General features: G+C 41.1%; 1 protein-coding gene across 1 annotated transcript; it reads right to left on the reverse strand.

Moving 5' to 3' along the window:
- Window positions 1-6,611: 6,611 nt before the first annotated feature.
- LOC116047577 (extracellular calcium-sensing receptor-like) lies at window positions 6,612-11,433 on the reverse strand. The gene is made up of 8 exons (XM_031296465.2): window positions 11,300-11,433; window positions 10,460-10,754; window positions 10,063-10,352; window positions 9,492-9,784; window positions 8,503-8,708; window positions 8,141-8,362; window positions 7,636-7,759; window positions 6,612-7,542 (listed from the first exon to the last, which is right to left on the reverse strand). The coding sequence occupies exons 1-8, from the start codon at window positions 11,404-11,406 to the stop codon at window positions 6,644-6,646; spliced, it is 2,436 nt and encodes an 811-aa protein (XP_031152325.1). The 5' UTR covers window positions 11,407-11,433; the 3' UTR covers window positions 6,612-6,643.
- Between the last annotated feature and the right edge of the window lie 6,394 nt (window positions 11,434-17,827).

Here is a 17,827-nt window from a genome sequence, read left to right on the forward strand (position 1 = left end):
AAAATGATTTGATCTGTTTAAGATGAATGAATTTTGGATGCAAACAAAATGCCAACTCTTAAGAGATGGAATTAGAAAACTACAATTCAAGACCCTTAATAGAAATAGCAAAATTGTAGTTACATTTTTATTTAAAAAAAGTAATTAGTCAGTTTAAGTTTTTTTCTGCAAAAAATGGGGACAAATGAAAGTTTTAGGTACTATACTATACGCAGTGAGGACAACTGAGGAATAAACTGGGTTCTAGAGCTTGTAAGCAGTGAAATAACTTAAGATGATTTAAAACAACCCACCATAGTATTATATGTATATTAAGTTGTTTTATTTTGCCAAATATGTATCAATAAAAATATATGCCTTGCTATTCCATGTGTTCCTAAGAAATGTTTGACCCCCAGCAACACCATTTCCATGTTGTATTTCTCTGATCATCGTGCATCTACTTTTAAAACTTTCAGCATAACTGTTTTAGGTTTTGTGTAAGATCAGCTCTTTCTAGGTAAATTGCTAGCTCTGTTTAATTGTGCCTAGTTGACACCTTGCACTGGTTGACTTGTTTTTAATCCCAGTTGAATGATTTTTTCACACTTGTATGACTATAAAACACTTTTGTGACTGTAACACAATTTACCCCATCACTTTTTCCCATATGGACAGAATGCTTCATCAACATTCAATTGAATACCTGAATACAAATGTGAAAAAGTAACATTTTATTAACATTAAAATTTCATATTAAACATTTTATTGGTAATACAATAATAAGATGGTTAAATATCATAAGCACATAGCCTGGTCTGTAAAGTGCATATAACCAGAATGACTTGACTTTTTAAACTAACATTTCACTATTAAAAGTAACATTTAACATGTTTACAGTAAAGAGGCTTTAAAAGAAATCTCAACTAAAGAGATGGTCACAAGCTAAAAGTGCATGAACACCACATGACCAATTCTACATAATACATGCAGTATATGAAGCACACAATTTTATATTGATGCTTTAAAAAATAAAATATATATCCTTAACATCGTCTCGTATAGCCTCTATCAATGCATGCTTATGAAAACCTGCAAAGCTATATGCCAAACTTGCTTTTAGTAACAAAGAAATACCTTCTCATATTGAATTAAAATGAGAACCTGAGAATTTGGAACATGGATTCCTAAACAACTACAGCCCTTTGGCATTGCTAGTATCAAATGTGTTGATCCACAAGGTAATGTAATGACGGCATTGTATAGTGCATGTGCAATATCAAACAGTAAATGTATCCAAATTAAAAGCCATCAGTTTTGCTGCTCACAACAATTCTTGCAATGCCGGAGTTGGATGACTTAATCAAACTTTCTTTCAGTAACAAAGTAATATTTGCAATTTTAGCACATAATAATCAGATAGTAATAAGTAAACTTTAAAGACAATTTGTATCAGACATTGTCTGTTCAGAAGGAATAAACATGACATCACAAGATACCATTAAATAGGTTGATTAACATGGCGTGGTATCAAGACAATATGACATCCAAGAAAACATACACTTCAGATTTGCTTTCACTAACTAGGAAATTGTATTTTAACAATAATCAGCAAGTATTTAAACTTTAAAGACCTGAATTCAATTGAATCCAGCAAAGACATATAATGCAACATTTTGCAAACATGGCTAATGCAAAACTCATGGGTAAAGCTGTACAGACTGGGAAATTAACAATAGTGTTGAAAAACTGCCAGCCTTACTTTTAGATTATGTATGGTTGTAATTAGTTCAGACTTAAAAACAATTGGTCTAGATGAACTAGTCTGACTAGAACAATGTGCTTGCTGGTCCAACATGACATTCCAGCCAATAGTCAGATGTGGCTTGGCTACACTTTTGGCTGAAATGAAATGGTTGTTTACACACAACTTTCACATGGGTCATTATTTTGCAACTTACAAAAAATCCTATAGCTGATATAGCTGACTGCATAAAGCAGTGATGAAGCATGCCACAGTTGTTGCTGCTGTTGGAATGTAATCCTTAACTATGATATGATTTATGACTTCCTTCTGTTTTGTAGTCAAATCATCATAAAATTTCAGCAGCTTGCAGACCTTTTTGTGGTTGGTTGCAGGTCAGAGAACAACTTGGTCAGTGCTTCTGGACTGAGAGAGAGATGATGATGATGGGTGATCTCCCTCCAGCAGTCAATAACAAACATGGGTTTTTGGACAAGTTCTTTGTGCGATATTTCATCAACTATTGTAGGAAGAGTCTCCGCTGTGATTCTCCTTCTACATTCATAGCTGTCTAGAACTTCCACAAGATCATCAGAGTCAACTGCGGACAAATTACCAGATTACCAGATCTAGGGGAATTGGGAGGAATGAAGCTCAATCATTTTAAATACAATGGTTCAAAAGCAAATTGACAGGTTAATTTATTCTAAGGAGTAAAATACCTGTGCATATATTTATATCAACTTGAAATCATACCATGTCTGCCAGTAACTTCGTACACTCCTTGTCATACTCCTTTATTTGCTTAATTTAACTTCTATTTGTCCACAGCCCAGTTTAATTGGTGGATGAATTAACCTAATTAACCCAGATGTGTGGCATACTCGTTTCTAAAGTGTTTGTACCTAACGTTACAAACGAAAAATAGTTTGAGGTGTTTGTTGACTTTGCAACTCGATCGCAGTGCGGAGACTGCTTTGTTAGCTTTGGCCATTGTTTTATACAGTCTATGGATGAAGCATCATAACATCAAAAACCCTGTTCGCTGGGGACAAGTCGGCGTAGGGACCCGTCGCCGAAATCTCGGCCTTATCACCAGGAACAAATCGGCACTGACCCTCATCATGTTAACATGTTAACATGCATTTACTTGTGACGCATAGCAAATATATAATGACAAACTGAACTGAGCGTTGAATAGAACAAGCGCTAAGTCTCATGCTGTTATGTTCACTGGCTGGCTATTCAGCTGGTTAGTTTTAGTCAGGCGCTAATGTTACTTTGTATGTGCATATATTAATTTCCCCCCCGATAATGCCTTTGTGAACAATAAATCCGTGTCTGAAATAATCTAGCTAACGTTAGCAGCCGGTGTGCAGCCTGCTATGCGCTTAACTGTTACAGCTGAGCTGTTGCTCATATTAACTTTAGGTGATCAGTTTGTTTTTAGGATTCCTTCGGTGTAGACCGTTCAGGAAGCCAAATTATCACAAAGGCCCTCTACTTTACAAAATACGGTCGTTAAAACATTAAAAACACTAAAGAATGCAGTTTCATACTAAAAACGAGTGTCTCATCAGTGGACACTGGATGTCAGAAACATGCAATTAGCTTAAAAACATGCTAATGTTGCTAGCTAACTTCTGTGTGCATTTCATATCCGCAGCAGTTCCATAGTTTTTACAAACACCAGGCACCACACCAACGTATAATTCTTCTTTACTCACCTTTTGTTCTTCCAGTAATGAAATTGCTTCATCTGGGACCACTCGACTACGCAAAAACTCACTTAAATCCGACATGTTTGAGTTTAAAGTCAGAATTCTGAGAATAAAGTCAGAATTCTGAGTTTAAAGTCAGAATTCTGACATTAAAGTCAGAATTCTGAGTTTAAAGTTAGAATTCTGAGAATAAAGTCAGAATTCTGAGAATAAAGTTAGAATTCTGAGATTAAAGTCAGAATTCTGAGAATAAAGTCAGAATTTTGAGAATAAAGTCACAATTCTGAGTTTAAAGTCAGAATTCTGAGGAAGTCAGAACTCAAATAATTTTTTCATCAGTGGCCCTAATCCTCTTCCGTAGATCTGACAGTCCAGACTTAGGTCGCATTTTTTCCAGATTTGGACCACATATGAAAGTGGCCCAAATCAGAACTGGAAAATATCGGATGCCATGTGATGTGGGCTGTTCACACTGTCACACATGTCAATATTAAGTGATAGTGATATCGCCATCTACTGGAAACAGAACGTTACAGTCACTATACTTTGATGTGCTCCCCCTAGCAGGTTGACCAAATCTTAAACAGGATCAGAAAAGCCTTAAGCCTTGATGATGCTGTATTGTTAAGACTTTGAGTCTGCGTATGAGGGCGTGGCCGTGGCGCCACAGCGAATTACGATGTTATGTCATTAAACAGGAAGTTGTTGGTACTCTAATGTACATTAGTGGTAGGCGGATCGATCAAAATATTGATAATATCGATACCAATGTTGGTATTGATATTGATCAATACCAGTGTAATGAGATTGATACTTCAATTTTAGTTTCTCTCCAGTATGCACTGCTGCGGTTTCATCAAAGAGGCGACCTGGCTGTCTGGGTCTTGGTAAGTGCCGCTGCTTTCAAGTGCCGCTCCTGTAACAGCGCAGAGCAGGTATACTTTGCTCCTGCTCCCCCTTCTTGTGATTTGATGTTGTACCGTCACGTGACTCAGTGGCGCCAGGCAAACAATCAAGCAACCAGCCAGGCCCGGCGGCTGCCAGCATCGCACACACACAAGCAGGACAGAGATGGAGCAGAAGAATGGCAGAGAGGAAGAGGAGCGCTGGCTATATGTTCAGGCCGAAAATTAAACATTCTGAAGAAATTCGGGTACTGCTGCTTATTGTACAGACATGCATGCACAAGTAGCAAAGTGGCTCACCTAAAGGAAAACAACAGTGTAGTTATTTAACAGAATAGGCTAAATCAGCACTGGTCCATGTAAAACAACAACAAAAGTTTCCCAGAAATTCAAAAATATTTACATGAACACTCTGCTTAAAACTACACATAAGCTTTCCAACATCATTGTAAGGACACCATACAAAGCAAAAACATTTTGCAGTGTCGTAGGACAGCATACATGAATGTTCATATCGCCTACAAATAAGATCCGGTCATCATTCGGCATGATTTCAAACAATAATTCAGAAAAATCTCCGATGAAGTTCTTGTTGTATTTAGGAGGTCGATAGATAAGTACACACAGAACAGGCTGAGATTTGCCCAATTCAAACATTGTTAATTCAAAACTCGAAAAGGTAGTCATTGACAACTGCCTGCAGTTGTACTTATCCTTAAAAATAATGGCAAGTCCTCATCCTCGACCAGTAGTACTCGGTGAGTTAAAATATGTGCAGTCAAGCGGTAAAAGTTCAGAAAAAGAGCAGTAATCGGTACCAGCCAGGTGCCGGCAGGATCCAAGGCACGCCAGGAAACATAGCGATCTTGAAGCGAACAAAAGTGCCGACGGGTTCCAGGGGCAGGATAATCTGCTAGGTAGGCTTTCAACTTCACTAGCTGGCTGCTGCATTTCCCACGGCGTCTAGAGCGACTTCTCCGGACAAGGGAAGCCGGATTGCGTATGAGGTGAGCAGGTATGTTCAGTAGGAAAGGAGGGAGAAAAGTTTTCTGACCACCCCAATCACACTTGGGCGACTTCTCCAACGCGACACAGTAGTCAAGCAGTGCTTGGCGATCATAAACCAGCAGAGAGTCAATATATTGCATAAACAGTGACACAAACAGTAAAATCACAAATAATTTGCCCTTCACCAGACAGCCGGCCACATACACTGGTGCCATCTTGGTTTATCTAAGTTAATGGCCATGTATTTCCAACACCTCATCATTCAGAGAGCTAACTGTTCAGCAGATCAATGAAGTCCTGTATCAGCACTTGAGACCATTGCTTTACAAGATCATTTGACCATTTAATGTTCAGTATGATGTTTTTCACAGTTGGCTGTGCTGCCACTATGTGCAGTATTGTTTCTGCCAAGTCAGCGACTTTGTCCTTGGGAAAGCAGAGTAGTTTTTTTTTTTTTTTTACTGAAAATGATTTTAACATCTCTTACAGCAGAGACACCCACAATCAGAATTTGAGGCCCAGTCGTTAGCTTTGCCAGTAGCCTTTTACTTTTTGAGTTAGTCTCAGTCCTTAACCCGGGCAGCCTTACCCTCTGCAGCAGTGGCGCAAATCTGTTGTCCAGTTGCACACTCGATTGTTGGGGAGGTTTTTGTTGCTAATTTTCTTTTTCCCAGCTGTTCACGGCTGTGTCCTATTAAGTGCTTGCAGAGGTGCTCTGCCTTGATGACAATGAAGGCAAGCAGGTCATATCACAAATCTCAGGGTGCTTGTTACTCGTCCTCCCATTTCCCAGGGTTTACTCTTTGGCTTTGTTGTTAGGCTTTGCACAACTTTTTTTACCACTACCACCATTTATTGGTGCTACCTAGCCATGTGATATTCTTTAAAATGAATTTTATATTGTATGAGGCTATACCTAAGCATTCTCATTCTAAATCAAACTTAGATTGAGTGAACTTGTTTATTAATCCTACAAAAAATATTAAAATAGTAATGATATAATCAAAATGTTGAGAAAAAACTCAGTACCACACATTTGTCGTGCATTTTTACTTTATTTATTCACATTATTTTATATTTTCAGCTAAATGATGAAAGACTATTTCTAAAATGAGACATATTAAAAGGATATTCATAAAATGACATTACAATTAGGAAAATATGTAATGTAAAAACAAACTTGTGAATATAAATATTTAAATCCACAAGGTAAAGACTATGCATAGCATATGCTTTATAATGTATGTTGCCAACTTAACTATTTCCAAACCTCCGGAATCTTAGGATTAATCTTTGTTCATTAAATGTTTCTTGGTGTTCTTCTCAGGCTTAAACAATATGATGAAACACTTTGGCGCAAATATACACAGTATTAGTCCAAAACTGGAGGCCAGAATGGCAAATATCTCCACAGCCACAGTAAATTTCCCAGGAGAGCTGAGATATGCAGGGATAAATGTGATCCAGACTGCACAGAATATCAGCATGCTGAAGGTAATGAGCTTGGCTTCATTAAAATTATCAGGTAATTTCCGAGCTAGGACAGCTAACACAAAGCAAAAGACAGCCAGTAGGCCTATGTATCCGAGCACAGCCCAGAACCCAATAGCTGAGCCTAACGCACACTCCAGGATGATTCTCTCTTTGTATATGGTTAGGTTTTTCATTGGAAAAGGGGGACTAAGAACCAACCAAATAGTACATATTAAGACTTGAATAAGCGTGAAAGACACTACAGTTATTCTTTGCTGTGGAGGACCAAACCATTTCATGACATTACTACCTGGGAGTGTAGCTTTGAAGGCCATTAACACTACTATTGTTTTTCCAAGAACACAAGACATACAGAGGACGAAGGTGATTCCAAACGCTGTGTGGCGCAGCATGCAGGACCACTCGGAGGGTTCTCCAATGAAAGTTAATGAGCATAAGAAACATAGAGTCAGGGAGAAGAGCAGCAGGAAACTCAGCTCAGAGTTGTTGGCCCTGACAATGGGGGATGTCCTGTGACGATAGAACACAGCCGCTGTTATAATGACCAGACAGGCACCACCAACTGAGAATGCAGCCAGGATGATTCCTAGGACCTCGTTGTAGGAAAGAAACTCTACAGGCTTGGGGAGACAAGTGTCTCTCTTTGCATTAGGCCAGAACTCCTTGGGGCAAGGGAAGCAATCAGGGCAATCTGAAAAAATTAAACAAAAAGGCCTTCTAGCAGTCGTACTGTATATTGATTTTGTACAGTACATCGGCTATGGATTAGGAGAAAAACAAATACCTGTAGCATTACTAATCTCTCCCTCAGGACACAGTATACAATCATAACAGCAGATGGGTTTTCCTTTCTGCAGCAATTTACGAGTTCCTGGAGGACAGCTGTCAGTGCACACTGACACAGGAACCTGGCACATAGAGAGAAACAAACTCATACATATTCATGTATGCCCTGAAGCTCTGAGGATTAAAAGATAGGTATTTATTTATTGAACTATATTGACACATTTACATATTTAATTTACATTTATTTATATATTTATTGCCTCATTTATTTATTTTAGGATGTACACTATAGCCATATTAATTTATTGATGTATTTATTAATTTATTTAATATTGAATAAACTGTCAGTCATTCTAAAGTAGATTACGTTGTCAGTAGCCTACTGGTTACAAGCAGGCTCGGTAGTGATTGGAGGAACAGTTACAGTGAACAAAAATTCTTTCAATGTACACATATCAGACCCTACAAGATCACCATATTTATGTAAAAGTATTGCTGCTTACTTGTGTGCCACCACCCACCCAGGTGAGGTTTCTGTTTATTTGGAACTTCTGGCCCACCGGCAGTGATGCATCGTATTGCCCTACTGTCACCAACTTAATGCTGCCACTCTCACTTTTTTGCCAGTTAACCAGCTCGTATCTGGCCACAGGATCACCGTTGGCATCAAATGACACATCATAACCATTTCGGGAAAAATTTACTTTTTTCAGCTGAGTAAGAACCTGTAAAGATGAAATAAAGGAAAACAGTGAGGGAGAGCAAGGAAATAACAAACAACATCAAATAAAACAAATATTTTACGTCAGAAAAGGTACATTATGGAAAAAAGGGGAACTGGCGTTTTCACTTATTCTCAACTGACCTCTTTGGACTCTATCCTGGTGAATTTGTCACACTGAGTTGTAGAATTTGCTTCCTGACACACTGCTTTATGAATGGCATGAGCTATTGCATAAACAGCCTTGTATACCATGTTAGTGATCCGGAGCTGAGATGTGTCAGTGTACGGGCTCTGGAGCGTCTTTATGTCTTCAGTTCCATCACATAATCTCTTGTCTACGGCTGCACCTAAAACACAAGACAAAGGCCTTGACAATAATATGTGATATTACATTATTATTCTTGCCTATGTGTTTATTATTAGTCTACCTCCAGCAGGAGGGTTATGTTTTTGGTTCAGTTTGTTTGTATGTTTGTCAAGGAGTACGGAAAACAACAGGCCTACTTTTCATGAAACTTGGTAGAAGGTTGTATCATGGGCCAGGGAAACCCCATTAAATTGTTGATCAGATCCTAATCACGGGGCAGATACGCTAATTAGTTTTCTCTTTTGTTAACATTGCGAGAAATGGTGGTCTGCATTCTCCAAGCATCCTTCTAGTTGTCTTTGATTTGTTTTTGTTTTTTAACCTGCTAAACGTGCCTTGCAGAAATCCATATATCTACATTGTTCTAATTTATTAGTAAAACATTATTTAACAATACATTTCAAAGCACTGTTTTGCAGATTTGCCTTTTGGTTTTTAAATTGTTGCTGTTTCAGTTTGTATCTGGACATATTGTAGTTTTTTTTTATATTTATTTATGCTAGCTCACGTCAACAGAAATCAGTCATCAGACATTTAAAAAAGGCAACAAATTAATGTAATTAAATACTGAGATGATCTGCCTAGCGTATTTAAAATAAATTAAATGTTCTGATATCACTGTCAGTATGATAGCCTTAATAGAACTAGAAACACAGGAAGCTCTACTCAAACAATAAAAAAAAAAAAAAAAAAAAAAAACACGACCACAAGGACACAACTGTGGGTGCCTCTCTTATTTTAAACATAGATACAAATGTCTCACTTTTTCCCAGCCTGCAGTTGAATGCATCCTCCCAGAACTCAGTAAGCACTGGAGAGGCAGCCACTTTAGAAGGAGAGAGATCCAGCAAGAAGTCTCTCAGACCTGGGATGACAGATTTCTGAATGCCAAATCCGATGGTTCCAGCACAGAAGGTGAACCTCAGTATGTCTGGGGAGGTAACCCATTCACTGCCTATCCACTGGCGAGGTGGAAAAGGCTCGAGTGACAGCTCTTCCAAGAGGATCTGAAGGTCTACAGGGGATGTAATTGCCACAACAACCATAGCTGTCGACCTGCAGAGACATTTAAAATAAATACAGTATACGTTTTAAAATACATATCAAGAAACTAAACACAAACAAAGATGAGATAGCCTATATGACACTTTAGCAGGTTATTTGGTCTGACTGACCATTTTTATAACACTATCAGTAATGCATAAACGTGATGAAAAAAACTAACATTTCCAATTTGCCACTTAACAAAAAAAATCGTCCATCTTACATTTACCGAACATTTTTGTTGTGCTTTTGTGTGCAGAAGGTCAGTGTCAACAAAGGGAACATCAAACCTGCGGATAACGTCAGCTACTTTCTGGATCCTGCTACGTGGGTGGGTCCGATAGAAAGATTCAGAGTATTCCACACAGATCCCCTCTTTGCGTGCTGCGTCCAGAAAAGACGCCATAACACTATTGCCATAATCCGAATCTGACCGGACAGCACCTATCCAAGTCCAGCCAAAGTATTTTACCAGCTTGGCCAGTGCGCCAGCCCGGAACTGATCACTAGGAATTGTTCTGAAGAAATTCGGGTACTGCTGCTTATCGGACAGACATGCACAAGCGGCAAAGTAGCTCACCTGAAGGATAAGAACAGGGTAAATATTAATGGGACACACAAAAAAAAAAAATCAGCACTGCATGGTCTCTATTCCAATTTTTTTCTCCAGAAATTCAGAATATTTACTTGAGGAATGTTGAAGGGCCCGATGATGCGCGAGATACTGATGGATGACGTGGACTCAGACTCACCAACGACAGCCATCACCATACCAGATTGTGAGCAATTGTCGCTGGTGTAAAACCCCGGGTCCAGGCCATTTGAAAGCTGGAATGCCACATGCACCGCCACGGGCACTGAGGAGCACGCGTCATAGATGTGATAACCGAGTTTGATTCCCGGCAGCAGCTCCGTGCTGTTGTTTATCTCCTCGATGGCGAAGATCATTGCGCGTGAGAAGCGCAGTTCACGGGTGTTAATGCTGCACACAGAAACTCAAGTCTCTTAATCAAGGACAATCACAAATTAAAGAGAAATAGTTATAATAATAAAGGGAAATTGCAATTCATAGTTATTGACAATGCCTGATAGCTGCCCATATGTGAACAAAATACTGTACAGGCATCAAAGAGTGCCTGAACACCAAAATTCAAAAGATTAAATCAAGTCAAAAAATGTACAAGAATCCTATTGCACGGTTAAAAAAAATAGTTATAGTTAATAGTCTTAATTTATTTGTCTCTTCTTAAATATATATAAGTCAGTTGTTATACAAATACATTTTCAGTTTATATTCAAAAATGCTTTTTTTCATATCAAACTTGAATTTGTAAATGTGTGAATATAATACCAGCAATATATATGACTAAATACTGAATTAGCACTTTATGTGAAATATAGTTTTTTTTTTTCTTCAGTCCAATACAAAACCTGCAACACAATTGTAAGCACATGATACAAATCACAATAATTCTATCACCACACAGTCTAACATCCTCTTATCCCCCACTTCACCCTCTTACTAACCTTCCTGTACATCTTAGTGGCTCAGGCATGGTGGTGTAGTTATGCATCACTGTGTGCATGTAGTGGTGTATGGACAAAACACCACCAATAACGTAGTCACCATCCATTGAGAACACAGGGAGACGAGTGGTACCCTGGAGCTTACATTTCACTAATGAAGCCTGAGTGCTGACCCCAGCACCAGTCCTATCCTCTGTAAGCCCAGCCCTTTGTTTAACACCATCCTCAGAACCATTCAATGCAAGAGCTGAGTTCAGCTCACACAAACCCAGAGACAGGATCAGGCCAATACAGAGAGCAGAGATCTCCATCCCTCAACTGTGAGCATGTGGGCATGTGTGTTTTATAGATTTTCAGACCAAACCTTCCCTCCTTCTACTGTACGTCAGTTTACTTTACATCAGAGAGAGGATGGCCTTATCGAATCTACCATTTAATCTATTTGGCTTTAATTTAGCTTATATTAGAATTAAGCCTTATAAATGCGCACCTTCAATCCTATTATAAAAAATGCAGATACAGAAATAATATTTAAAAGAAAATTATTTTATAAAAAATGAAAGTTTATCTTGTGAATTTAGACTTAATTTATTCACTTCATTTTTTATATTTTCAGCCCATGATGAAATAATATTTATTATATATAATATATTATATAATATTATATAAAATACAATGGTAACATTAAAAGGACAGTCACATAATGACAAGAAAATATTAAATGCAAAAATAACCTATATTAGACAACAAGGTGAAGACTTTGTTGGATGTGCACAGCTTACATACTGTATGTTGCCATCTTAACTATTTCCAAACCTCAGATGTCTTATGATTGATTTTTGTTAATTAAATGTTTCTTGGTGTTCTTCTCTGGCTTAACCAATATCATAAAACACTTTGGAGCAAATATACACAGTATTAGTCCAAAACTGGAGGCCAGAATGGCAAATATCTCCACAGCAACAGTAAATTTCCCAGGAGTGCTGACAAATGCAGGAATGAAGGTGATCCAGACTTCACAGAATATCAGCATACTGAAGGTAATGAGCTTGGCCTCATTAAAATTATCAGGTAATTTCTGAGCTAGGACAGATAACACAAAGCAAAAGACAGCCAGTAGGCCTATGTACCCGAGCACAGCCAAGAACCCAATAGCTGAGCCTAATGCACACTCCAGGATGGTTCTCTTTGTATATGGTTAGGTTTTTCATTGGAAAAGGGGGACTAAGAACCAACCAAATAGTACATATTAAAACTTGAATAAACATAAAAGAAACTACAGTCATTATTTGCTGTGTAGGACAGCAAAGGCACTATTGAAATTGTTCTGCTTACTATTCTTACTTAAATAAATCTCAATTTTGAGGGGCTAAACGTGCTCAGAAAATTATGAAACTTTGCACACACATCATAAGTGGTGAAAATTGACATGTAATAGGGGTCTCAAGCTTGGCATATCGGCTCTATAGTGCTCTACAGTACAGCTCCTCACTGGTCTGCCCTATGGTCCCTGTGGTCTGTGAAGCGGCTTTAGTATTTTCTCCCCTTTCCTGTCGTTTTGGCAGCACTGTTAGCTGGATAAATGTGAGAGATCATAATCTTTTGTCTATAAAATACACTATATCAGATATATTATGATTATTATTGTTATTATTATTGATTATGAAGATCCGTGTGTTAAGGACCAGCTGGTCTCTGGCACGGACCAGTGGTCACAACCACTAGGGGCGCTAAAGACACTGGTCGCGACCAGTGGCACAGCGGTCACGACCAGCTTCTTAATGGCACAAATAGTCCAGGCAAAGTAGCGTTTTACGACAGACTAATTGTAAAATATTTTTTTGCAGCTTAGATCATTTCTATGAGGTGTCCAGAACAACATACTAAAAGTCCTAAGAAATCCTAGTTGAGGAAATATGTTAAATTCTCATCAATCCAAGATGTGTGCCAATAAGGCCAGGCAACAATACAGACAGTGCTTGTTCCTTACTGAACACCTGGGCTAAGTCGTGATACTCGGGGGGAACCAGAGTTAGGTCAGGGGAAACAGGGGGGACAACGGATTGGATGGGCTTACCGGGGGCAGGCGCAGACAGCAGGCATGGCAGTGGTTACTCCAATTCCGGATCTTCCCCCGCGCCCAGTCCACGTTGGGGTTGTGAATAATGAGCCAAGGGAGACCAAGAACAACAGGATTATCAGGTGAGGGAATTAGGTGGAAGGAGATAGACTCATGGTGGTTACCTGAGGTGCGGAGGCGGAGCGGGGGAGTGCGGTGAGTTATAGTAGACAGGGGATGGCCATCGAGACCGGTGGCACGAAGAGGAGTGTCAAGGGGAACGCACGGAATAGAGAGCTGTTTAGCGATCTCGAGGGCCAAAAAATTTTCGTCAGCCCCAGAATCGATTAACGCTCCTACGGGCAGGGTGGTTTCTTGCCAAGTAATTGCAGCGTCCAGCAAAAGACGAAACGGGGGAGGGGTACGGCTCGCCAGGGTCCCCATAACTACTGGCGAGCCTGTATGTTTGGGCGGATAGGACAGGAAGAAATGAAGTGGCCAGGGTTACCGCAATAAATGCATACGCCCGCAAGGCGGCGGCGTTCACGCTCCTCAGGGGATAGGTGGGCCCGACCCAACTGCATGGGTTTAAGGGGAGGCGAGGAAGGAGGCGCCGGAGGGACTACAGGACGTGACTGGGAAGACGGGGGAGCAGAGACCCGTGCTGGCGGAGGGCAGGTCCGGGAAGAGGAGGAACCGCGGGGCGCTCGTTCCCTCTCTCTTTCCCGGAGGCAATTGTCCACATCTATGGCGGTCTCGATGAGCTCATCGAGACCGTCCGGCACGTCCCTGGCGGCTAACAGGTCTTTCAAACGCTCGCTCAGACCCGCCAGGAACATGCTACGGAGAGCTGGACTGTTCCAGCCCGATCTAGCGGCCAAGATGCGGAAGTCAATCGAGTACTCCGCGACACTGCGATCACCCTGCCGGAGGGACACGAGCCGGGAAGCAGACTCTGTTCCTCGTACAGGGCGGTCAAAAACCCTCCTCATCTCCTGCTCTAAAGCCGAGTAAGAGGAGAGGAGGTGTGGTTGCCCCTCACTTACCGAGGTGAACCATGCAAGTGCTTTGTCGCGGAGCAACCCGGCGACGAAACACACCTTGGCCTCGTCAGAGTGGAAGGTTACTGTCTGCATCCGAAACACCAGGGCGCACTGCACTAGGAACCCCTCACAGGTTCCCAGCACGCCAGAGAATTTGTCCGGGGAAGAGACGGGGGACTCGAGGGGAGGGGAGGGGAGGCGACAGCGGGCGGAGTAGACGCGGGAACAACCGACGGAGAAATGGAAGGAGAGGGATCGCTGGAGGGACAGGGGTGATGGGACTGGGCAGCTAGACGTCGGACCTCCTCGGTCAGGGAGCGAAGCAACTCGGACATGGATGTAATTGCCGAGGAATGCTGGCCAAGCAACGCTCCCTGGAAGGCCACGGCGAACGACAAATCTGACGGCGGGGAAGTGGGAGGACTGGAATGGGGGGGGGGGGAGAGCCTGCTGGGTCCATGTTTGGCTTGATCGTTCTGTGAGGATGAAGACAGAACGGACCCAAACACTAGGCTCAGCAGACAAACAAGTTTTATTAAAGGAGAGGGAAGGAGTGGGGAGGCGGACACCGGGGACAGGAGAAGGGGCTCTGGGGCTGGAGTAGGATGGTGAGGGAATGCTGAGGGAGACGGTAGGGCTAGGATGGTGAGGGAATGCAGAGGGAGACTGTAGGGTTAGGATGGTGAGGGAATGCGGAGGGAGACTGTAGGGCTAGGATGGTGAGGGAGCTAGCGGGGATGCGCGGGGGAACCGGGACCAAGGGGGCCGAAGAGGGGGCACTGGAGTCCGGGGAAGAGGGGAGTCGAGGTGGAGGGTGGCTGGAAGCTGGAACGAAGGCTGGGCAGGGCAGGAGCAGAGCAGGATGGAGCGGAGAGCCATGAGAGGGGGAGCGAACGGTGAAGCCAGCTGACTGGAGGTACGGAAAGCGAGTGGAGAGAATGACTGCAGAGAGGGGACAAAAAGTTAGCGACAGGTAAGTACAATGTTTTCTTAGAGAGCTTGTGTTAGCGTGTCACCAGAATGGCTGAAGCAACGATCAAGCGAAGATGATGAGTGGATCCGGGGTTCATATACTGGCTTGATAGTAGATGGCTGGCAGGTATGTACAGCGGGAGGGGTGATGGTGGAATGACGAACAGGTGCGTGCAATCAGCTGGCAGGAGCAGGCAGGAGGAGGGGAACAACACAAGAGACACAGACAGAGGCAAAACAAACAGAAACTGACAGTGGGAATAAAATGGGCACTGGGAAACAGAAAATAAAACAAAGACTCACAGCCAGCCGACCATAACATGATCACTATTATTAATAGAAATCATAATAACAATGATTAAATTATTATTATTAGTCGTAGTTGTATGAGTAGTACTATCGATTATGCAGGTCAGTGTGTTTGTGACCTGCCTCACAGTCCTGACCAGCTCCTCACGACAAGCTCCTACCTGGCACGGACCAGTGGTCACTACCACTAGGGGCGAAAAAGACACTGGTCTGTCTTGTGGTCCTTGTCATCTGCCTGTTGTCTTGACCAGTTACTGAGTGGTCTTTGGAGTAGTTATTGTACATTTAATACACCTTCTCCCCTTTCTCGTTGTGTTGGCAACACTGTGCTGAATAAATGTAAAAATAATTAAAAAAAAAAAATCATTATCTTTTGTCTGTCAAATATTATTGATCATCATCAATGGAAATCATAATAACAATGATTAAATTATTATTAGTCGTAGTTGTATGAGTAGTACTATAGACTATGCAGGTCCGTGTCATCCTGACTGGTTTAAACTTTACCAATGTGTTGCATTTTAAAAGAACGATCATGGAGTGATCAGGTGCTGGATCAATCAAGATGATTCAACTGTTACTTTTGTTAGGCTACTTAAGTTGAATTTTTAATTAAACTTTTACATTTTTGTATTTCATTTGATGTTGCTTTGTCACTCAACTCAACATTTTTTTCCTCCACTACATTTATTTGACATTAGTTTCTAGATCAAGATTTGATACAAAGGGTAATGTGACAAGCTTTTAAAATGCAACACATTGATGAAGTTTAAACCAGTCAGGAAGACATGGAGCTGCATAGTCGATAGTAAGTAAGAACTAGTAGTAAGAAGCTGGTCATGACCGCTGTGCCACTGGTCGCGACCAGTGTCTTTAGCACCCCTAGTGGTTGTGACCACTGCTCCGTGCCAGAGACCAGCTGGTTCTGACCACATGGATCTTCATAATCAATAATAATAACAATAATAATCATAATATATCTGATATAGTGTATTTTATAGACAAAAGATTATGATCTGACATTTATCCAGCTAACAGTGCTGCCAAAACGACAGGAAAGGGGAGAAAATACTAAAGCCGCTTCACAGACCACAGGGACCACAGGGCAGACCACTGAGGAGCTGGTCGCGACCAGTGTCTTTAGCGCCCCTAGTGGTTGTGACCACTGGTCCGTGCCAGAGACCACCTGGTCTACAACCCCCTCTCAAAAAAATTCTTAAAGCCATGCACTAAACCCAACAGGAAATCAGCCATTTTTAATAAAAATGCCTTTGTTTGAACATCTTTGACCATTTGCAGGCATTGTACTTTAAGAAACTCCTCCTACATTTTGTAGAATGTGAGATTTCATTAAACATTATTGTTGCGTCGCAACAGCAAATTGCAATATTACCTAATGAAACATGAAGTTGTTGTAACTTGAATGTACATTGTCTAATCTGCCCCAAATTTGTCATGCATGACAGTCCAGGCCTGAAGATAGCTACATTGGTCTCGCACTTGAGAGTAGTAAATTGGCTCAATAGCGCCCCCTATAAAATTACAAAAAAGCAGCCCCTAGATTAGGGATGATCCGATTGCAAGTACAAGGATTGGAGCCGATATGGGCATTTTTTAACTGATACGGGATTGGCATTTACCCCAATTACCTTGCTCTGGTCAGCTCGCATTCATAATGTGCTTTTATTATGCCTCGTTAAATAACTCTGGATTCGGCTATGAGTGCATGTTACAACTTTAAAACACAATGATTTAAATAAGGATTAAGTGTTCGGACGGGTAAGTTGATGTACCACAAAAACAATTATCCGCTGATATATAGACATATCTTTCACCATGTAAAGTATATGGACATTCCAATGAATTCCAATCTGACAGTCCAGACTTAGGTTGCATTTCTTCCAAATTTGGACCACCCAAATCAGAACTGGAACATATCGGATGCCATGTGACGTGGGCTGTTCACACTGTCATGAAAAAATCGTATTTGAGTCACTTGGGATTGCAATCTGAATGTAGCTACATGTCAATATTAAGTGATAGTGATAGCGCCACCTACTGGAAACAGAACGTTACAGTCACTATACTCTGATGTGCTCCTCCTAGCAGGTTGACCAAATCTTCCTTAAACAGGATCAGAAAAGC

The sequence above is a fragment of the Sander lucioperca genome, chromosome 5, assembly GCF_008315115.2.
Source record: "Sander lucioperca isolate FBNREF2018 chromosome 5, SLUC_FBN_1.2, whole genome shotgun sequence".
Taxonomy (NCBI): domain Eukaryota; kingdom Metazoa; phylum Chordata; class Actinopteri; order Perciformes; family Percidae; genus Sander; species Sander lucioperca.

Excerpts from the sequence above, each read along its gene's own strand:
- LOC116047577 (XM_031296465.2), bottom strand. The coding sequence starts at position 11,406 with ATGGATGGTGACTACGTTATTGGTGGTGTTTTGTCCATACACCACTAC. Across the intron at positions 9,785-10,062 it reads GTAGCTGACGTTATCCGCAG|GTCGACAGCTATGGTTGTTG; the intron begins GTTTGATGTTCC and ends ATGTCTCTGCAG. Across the intron at positions 8,363-8,502 it reads CCAGGATAGAGTCCAAAGAG|GTTCTTACTCAGCTGAAAAA; the intron begins GTCAGTTGAGAA and ends TCATCTTTACAG.